Here is an 8206-nt window from a genome sequence, read left to right as displayed (position 1 = left end):
ATCTAATCAAGTTGTACATTATTGTAATTTTTACATTATAATAATAAAAAAAATAATAATAATTTATATATATGATGTGATAAATTTTATATTATGTAATGAAGACAAACAAATCTATTTCTTATATATTATGTAATAAAGGTATAATAGTCAATTTATATAAATTATATTTTTCATCTTTTCCTTTTTCTCTCCAACCAAACAAAAAAGTTTTCCACCTTCCCACTTTTCCACCCCTCCAACCAAACATACAAGAGGGAAAACTAAATATTTTTCATCCTCCCACTTTTCTACTCCTCCATCCAAACGGACCCTTAAAGAATCTAATATGGAAGGTAGCAAATGCTACCAAAGAGCGAAAGTTTAATGCCACCTTCGATTTAATTGAGAATGTCAACCTAGATGCGCACCAATATTTGAAGGATGTGCCTAAAGAGAAATGAGCTCTAACTTTTGACAAGGGTTACCATTACGGGGTGATGACTACAAACGTCTCTGAGTGCTTCAATGGTATTCTAAAGGGTGCTCCTAGCCTGCCCATTACAGCAATGGTGAAATATACACGGTTCAAATTGAATGCTTACTTAAATGATCGTCACAATAAAAGCATAGCGCAGTTAAATTCGGGGAAAAATGGTGTAAATATGCCTTGGATACCTTCATGAGAAATAAGGCAAAGGCGGAGCATCATAGGGTGACGAGATTGAGTGCGCAACAACAATCATATCAAATAGATATACCACATAATCCATTGACTGCTGGACATAGGGATCACATACATGGAGTTAATTTGCTACAAAGAACTTGCACATGTCAGAAAGGGAAATTGTACAAGATACCATATTCACATGTCATTACAATTTGTATTAGGTATCGACATGATGCAAAGTAGTACATTGACCCATGCTATAGCATGGATGCACTGTTCCGGAGCTATATTCCCATTTTCCTTGCATTGAAAGATAAATTATCATGACCGGATCCTAAAGAAACTCGAAGGGTCGTCCCTAACTCCCGATTGATCCGAGAGAAAGGTCGCCCTGTCTCAACACAAATCAAGAATAAGATGGACGAGGGCAGGAAATGGCCGAGAACCACAACATGGAAGGAGGGGGGGAAGGAGTTGCAATGCGAGTTGTGTGACCAAGAGGGGCATAACCGAAGAACATGCCCTAAGTGGAACGAGGTATCGATGAGTGGTGATCTCGCGGACTAGGTACGCTAAGTTTATACCGTGGCATCCTTTTAAATGCAAGTTGAAACAAAATGCATGATATATGCCATTAGATCAAAATGCACGTTATATGCTATTCAATTATGTATTTTTAAAACTTAAGAAAAATTGGATAAAATTTTAAGGACCAAATATGGCATTTATACAATAAGCTACTTTCCCTATAGGATGCATACAAAAAGTCATTAGCATTGTCATTTGGTTTGTCGCAAAAATTGGATACTAATTGGTTAATTTAATGTAATGTGTAATTGCCCTATGTGTAATGTAAGGTTTTTCATTTTTTTTCTTTCTCTGAAGGGTGTTAGGTCATTTGTGGGTTAGCAATGATTTCACTTTTCCACTTTTAACCTATTGGATCTTAGAAGTTTTCTCTGATTGCTTATTTTACAATTGTGAAGGCACTCTCCTTAGCATGATCATCTTCAAGTACACTGGCATTGTGGGGGGGTCAACTTTGACTGGGCCTCTGTTAACATGATCATCTTCAAGTACCCTACCATTGAAGTACATTGCAAATTAAGGATGTCAAATTTTTATGCTCACAACCAATTAGTCAGTTTACTACTTCTATTTACTACTTCTATTATAGTGATTTCTTTGCTTGTGAAGGTTTAATGCCTACCTGATTCAGTAATAATGATATTAAAAACTAGTTGCCAAGAATTTGATGCTGTGGTTGATGTTCTTGTTGTTTAATCATTAATGTGTATTACTGAAATAGGAAATAGTTTGAAGATATATTATTTTTTCAATATTTGCTTGACATGTTGTCTACAATTTGATGTTGTGGTTGATGTTCTTGTTGTTTAATGTGTATTACTGAAATATGTTGAAGATTTATTTTTCCAATACAAGCTGCCTAAAATAACTTGTGGGCTACATGAATACATGTGCATGGATTTACACATTTTAGATTATCCATCTTTCTAACTAGTATTTTTGGACTGCTAATCCAACAGTAGTTTAGCAGTGAGTGTTCTTTTCTCCAATTTAAGATTGGATTGTTTTATGTTCTGTTTCATTTTTGTGTGCGTGTGTGTGTGGATAATGTGAACTTTTATAAATATAAATTCAAGCTTTGATTGTGTTTTAAGCAGGGATTTAGAAAGATCGAATCTTGAGAAGTGGGGTTTGTAAATGAAGAGGTTGTAATAGGAGAAAAACATTTTTTTAAGAATACTCATTGATGCAGGCCAACTCATAGTCATTACATGAAGAACCAAGATCATGTTTTAGTCCCATTAACTGAACAGAAAAACAGTATTTTGAGGTGAAAATTAATAGACAAACACTTGCTTCACTTAGACGTACAGAGGCATCAAAGACAATGAGACATTTGAGTTTCAATTACGACTTTAGGTGAGAAATTGTGGAATATGGAACAAAAGACAAGCAATATGACTCTACTTATTGGCTGTGGTAACTATGGCATATTATGTCTGTTTACAACCAGGAGTAAGCTAAATTGTTTTACTGATGTAAATGGTGTTTCACTCTACTTATTTGTTGTGGTAACTATAGCAATTTCCACTTGATGTAAATGGTGGCAACTATATACTAGATATTCTTGTTTTTACTAATTTAATTTTTTGATATTTGTGCATAGGTGGAAATCTAACTTATAAGTATCAATTTTGACCCAAAAAATCTAATTTAAATCAAGATGATTCTATGACATTGGATTATTGACCTTTTTGTCAGATTGAGCTGCCTTAAGGAATCTCTTCATAAACACATATGGGGTAGGCACAAACAACTTAAATTGTAATGTGTTCACCATAAATCTCTCATATAAGCAAGGGAAATCATTAAATTTAATTTAATAGTGATAGGAAGGAAAGGAAACTAGTGGGAACCATAATAAGGACAAAAACTTGTCTAATTTCATAACAAGATCCTCCACAATAGGGACAAAAACTTCCTCATTTTTGCAAGCTAATAGCATGGCTGTCAGCCCAACCAATTAAAGCTTCTTTCTGAGAACTATTTGGTGCTCTAAGAACCGGTCTATAAGGTTAACAGTGAGGAATAAGGTCCCATCCATAAGCTCAAATTTGCAGTGAACCTGTTAGTACAACCAATTTCATTAGTCAATTTCAAGTACAAATTTTCAGCGTCACTCAGATGTCCCTACAACTGCCTTAATCAATAAAAAGTAATCCTCATTTGAAAGGATGGAGAAATTGATATTATTTTTTCTAAAAAGAACATGAATATGAATTCCAAAACACAGAGATTTAGCTCATTATAAACGGTTATGCAAAGGCTTTCAAGTGCTACGCAAATCAAATGTAATTTTTTTTTTCTTTCTACATGATGACCAAAGTACATCCTCAATATCTCCCTTCACAGAAGCAAATCGGTTTAGAATCATTTTGCAATGTACTCAAGAATGGGGCCTCCCATACAAATTGATACTTGAGTTTCATGGACTCGAGTATCAATTTGCATGATTTTGCTTTGCACTCAAGAATGGGGCCTCACATATAGATTGATAATCGAGTTTAATGGACTCGGGTATTGCTAACACAGTACTCGAGTTTCATGGACTCGAGTATCAATCTGCATGATTTTTTTTTGCACTCAAGAAATTGGGGCCTCACATACAGATTGATACTCGAGTTTAATGGACTCGAGTACCACATTAACATAGTACTTGAGCTCCTTAAACTCAAGTACTAAGTGACATTTTTTAATCCCAAATACTAGTTCAGCTTGTGCCATGGTGGCATGACTTCTAGGAACTCAAGTTTACTGTGCTCGAGTACCATTTGGAACTCGAGTTTAAAGAGCTCGAGTACCAGAAAAGTGGTAGATCACTAATTAGTTCCGAAACAGTGTTTTTTTTGTTACAAATTTTGCAAAATGGTGGTATTTGGCCATTTTCACCTAATAGTCATAGGAAAGCTTGCCAGCCATTGCCATTTCTAATCTCTTATAATACCATCCCCAACCGAAGGGTTAAGATTAGCTTCTTTTTTCTTTTTTCTTTGTGTGTGTGTGTGTGTGGTGACAAAGGGGTTTAGATTAGCTTTAGAGCTACCACTTATATTTAATGAATTAATTGATTTGTATATGAAAAGGGTAAAATGGATGTAGACGGTCTCATTCTACTGAACCAATCACGAGCGACGGTACTTTTAGCTCGTAATCAAGATGATGGAAGAAGACGAGGGGCGCGTACACGAGAAGACAAACTCTCCATGGAGGACGGATAAGAAATCGGTCGGACAAGTAGTCCTCAAGAAATTTCAAAAGGAAATATCTTGCGCCTCACAGTTAACCCTAATCAACAAAATCATTATATGGAAAGGATCCCGTAAAATACGTACTTTTATAAGGATCTTCCTTATAAGGAAAAGTTCATCTTCCCTAAGAAACGAAGGTCAGTTTCACATTACTATAAAAATCCCAAAGCTTGTAGAAAACAAGGTACACATAATTTACCCTAGCTCTGATACTCTAGAGTGGTGAAAGTTTTCTAACTTAACTTTCGGAGAGTCTTTGGCCGGTACCATACTGGTACTCTCTTAAGGTCTTCTTTTTCTATGTTGCGCAGATATTGTCTTGAGCACGTGAGGACTGTGTGACTCACTAACGATTTTCGGTATCATCAGTATAAAAAAAAAAAAAAAAAAAAAATTTTTTGTTACAAATTTTGCAAAATGGTGGTATTTGGCCATTTTCACCTAATAGTCATAGGAAAGCTTGCCAGCCATTGCCATTTCTAATCTCTTATAATACCATCCCCAACCGAAGGGTTAAGATTAGCTTCTTTTTTCTTTTTTCTTTGTGTGTGTGTGTGTGTGGTGACAAAGGGGTTTAGATTAGCTTTAGAGCTACCACTTATATTTAATGAATTAATTGATTTGTATATGAAAAGGGTAAAATGGATGTAGACGGTCTCATTCTACTGAACCAATCACGAGCGACGGTACTTTTAGCTCGTAATCAAGATGATGGAAGAAGACGGGGGGCGCGTACACGAGAAGACAGACTCTCCATGGAGGACGGATAAGAAATTGGTCGGACAAGTAGTCCTCAAGAAATTCAAAAGAAAATATCTTGCGCCTCACGGTTAACCCTAATCAACAAAATCGTTATATGGAAAGGATCCCGTAAAATACATACTTTTATAAGGATCTTCCTTATAAGGAAAAGTTCATCTTCCCTAAGAAACGAAGGTCAGTTTCACATTACTATAAAAATCCCAAAGCTTGTAGAAAACAAGGTACACATAATTTACCCTAGCTCTGATACTCTAGAGTGGTGAAAGTTTTCTAACTTAACTTTCGGAGAGTCTTTGGCCGGTACCATACTGGTACTCTCTTAAGGTCTTCTTTTTCTATGTTGCGCAGATATTGTCTTGAGCACGTGAGGACTGTGTGACTCACTAATGATTTTCGGTATCATCAGTATAAAAAAAAAAAAAAAGTCTGCGAAACCCAAGTGGGGTTGGATGTCCAGCATTAATATGTCAAAAAAGCTTTACGATTTGTTGAAGTATCAACTTGTGAGTGGTAGAAATAAAAGTAATATTAGTAGTAAGTCTATGTAAAATTAATTATCCATCATTCACAACATATCATTTCAGTAAGTTGTGAAAAAAATTATCTCTATATCAAAGTTGTAATATTAATTTTTCTATGACCACACACTTTGTCACAACTAGATGACACGTGCAATTGTAATTGATTAAATATCATTAGAAAATAATAACGCACTCTGCTATATTATTTGTGGTGGTGCCTAGATTGATAGATAATCATTTTGATCCATTGGCGTTGCCAATTTCAAAGAATGCCTCCCCCTCCAGCCCTTCTTGGTTTACCCATAACATTTTCATGGTTGTTAGGCCCACCCAATGTTCAGGCCGCAAACAATTTCATTAGGGAGGAGTAGAAGTTGGTTTTTCTTTTTTCTTTTCTTTTCTTTTTTTTTTCTTTTTTTCTTTTTTTTTTAAATAAAAAATATAAAAAGGTGGAATCCTGAGAGCAAGTTTCTACTGTTGCGAGTTAAACTCTCGTGTTAGATGGCCCCGCCAACCCTGGTACTAATGCATCCTGCACCACTTGAATTTAAGCGCTAAAGCAAAGCAGACAAGGTGCTTAACTACTGGACTTTCACCCCTAGGTCCAGAAGTTGGTGGGTATTACTATGTTTTCAAACCCACCTACTCAGTGTAACTATAGGTAGTTAAAATGTAATTAACCCAAGAAAATCTTAAAACGCAATGAACCGTATAGATATTATCATTGAATATATATTTGAACTTATAAATAAATCAACCGTAATATGAAATTAAGAACATTAACATGCTCCTATTGTACACAGACAAAAACATATATAATTAACAGCTAAAACCGAACCCAACATCGAGTGCATTTTGCCATACAATCTCCCTTGCAATCGACATTATAACCCAACACTTTTGGATTTCGAAGAAGAAGGTTACGGAGTGATTTCCCCTTTATTCCCCATTCCTTTTCTAACAACTGCACATTGGTTTTCAGATCATGTTCAAGACTACATCCTAGAATTTCAGGAAACTTTTTGAGCAACTTGCAGATATCATCATTGGCAAGGTTTAAACCCCTAAGATAGTCCAATATTCCATTTACAATTTCGAATTTTGGTACTTCTCTTTGACGTTCCTCACCCCAGTAAGGTGAATGAAATTGGCCAAATGCTTTTCCAAGTATCTTGTCTTCCTCCTCAACACTGAAATTAAATGCAGATAGAGCTTGCCTGCATGCTTCCCATGCCTTCCTATCTTCATCACTCAATGTTAAATTTTCAATTTGTGTGGTTGAACGTATTTCCCATTTCTTAGAAGAGAAATTGGTGGACCAAGCTCCTCTGAGCACATCTGGCGGAAGACCATTAGAGAAGTTCACATTTAACAGCACAATATTTGGTGTAGATGTTGCAAGATCAAGAGGCTGCAATGAGAAATTGCAGATCATATTTTTTAGATTTAATAGCTAACATATATAATAAAATAAATGAAGATAAACTCATAACTTGAATATTTACAAGCTTACAATCTAGAATGTTATTAAAAGGAAGGTCCAATAATTAAGCAGGAAAACTTGATAAACATAAAGAGTACCTAAAATTTATTCTCTCAATTAACAAGTATGATTTGAATGTCATATTATTTTATGCATCTTTTAGGAATTAGTTTTCCACAAAACTTTTTTTAATGTGTGTAATTGGTTATTATTTGAGGCTAGCTTTGCAATCATGGGTTCATTACTTTTAAATTTTTTGGTTTCATAAATACATTACTTTTTAAATGTTACAAAGTCCAACTGTTCATTACTGCATGGAAAGCTTAGTTGTTGGAATTCCTACTATAACTGTCCCAATACAAGTGTCACTCAAAACTGCTTACACGATGCAACGGGGATCCAACTCATTTGGGCAGTACTTATCAGTGACAGAGCTTAAGGTAGGAGGGCTGCGGCGAACTATCATTATTCCTGCCGGAAAATTACTACAAGGTTGGAGAACTTTTGGGATTGAATTAAGAAGGCTTTTGGAACCTTCTCAATATGCGTTGGGTGGATTGAAGTTTGTACCGTATAGGTTTAAGCAAATCCCAAAATACCAACCTGCCAGGTCTTATGTGGAGGCTGTCAAAGCTCCGGTACAGGCAAGGTTGAAGCATGTTCAGCAGACACTCAGCAAAGAAAAGATTCAGGCTGGTACCGTGAAGAATTTTGTGGAATTTCCGAATGATAATTCTTGCACACAGGTAGCAGATTTTGAAACTCAGGCTGGTAGCTTTCCTCAGTCAGCCGTGGGTGGTGGTGAGGGTGGGAAGGGTGGCATTAATGGCAAGAATAAATTTGAGGAGAAAATCCCGGAAGGAAATAAATTCAATATTTCCTTGAAGCCCAATTTGAATTCAAATAAGATTGAATTTGGAAAGTTACGTGATAGGAGGAAGGGACGTTGGCTAGG

At 35.7% G+C, this 8206-nt stretch overlaps 1 protein-coding gene across 1 annotated transcript; it reads right to left on the bottom strand.

Annotated features, from left to right (window-relative positions):
• Nucleotides 1–6471: 6471 nt before the first annotated feature.
• Nucleotides 6472–7179, bottom strand: LOC112009112 (uncharacterized; the record flags this gene model as incomplete). Its single annotated transcript, XM_024041456.2, is given in 1 exon segment — nt 6472–7179. A coding segment is annotated over 1 exon segment (585 nt), but the record flags the coding sequence as incomplete, so codon positions are not given.
• Between the last annotated feature and the right edge of the window lie 1027 nt (nt 7180–8206).

Source organism: Quercus suber, unplaced genomic scaffold (genome assembly GCF_002906115.3).
Source record: "Quercus suber isolate HL8 unplaced genomic scaffold, Cork oak 2.0 scaffold_428, whole genome shotgun sequence".
Taxonomy (NCBI): Eukaryota; Viridiplantae; Streptophyta; class Magnoliopsida; order Fagales; family Fagaceae; genus Quercus; species Quercus suber.
Note: the sequence above shows the minus strand (reverse complement) of the source record. Positions and strands in the feature narration are given on the sequence as shown.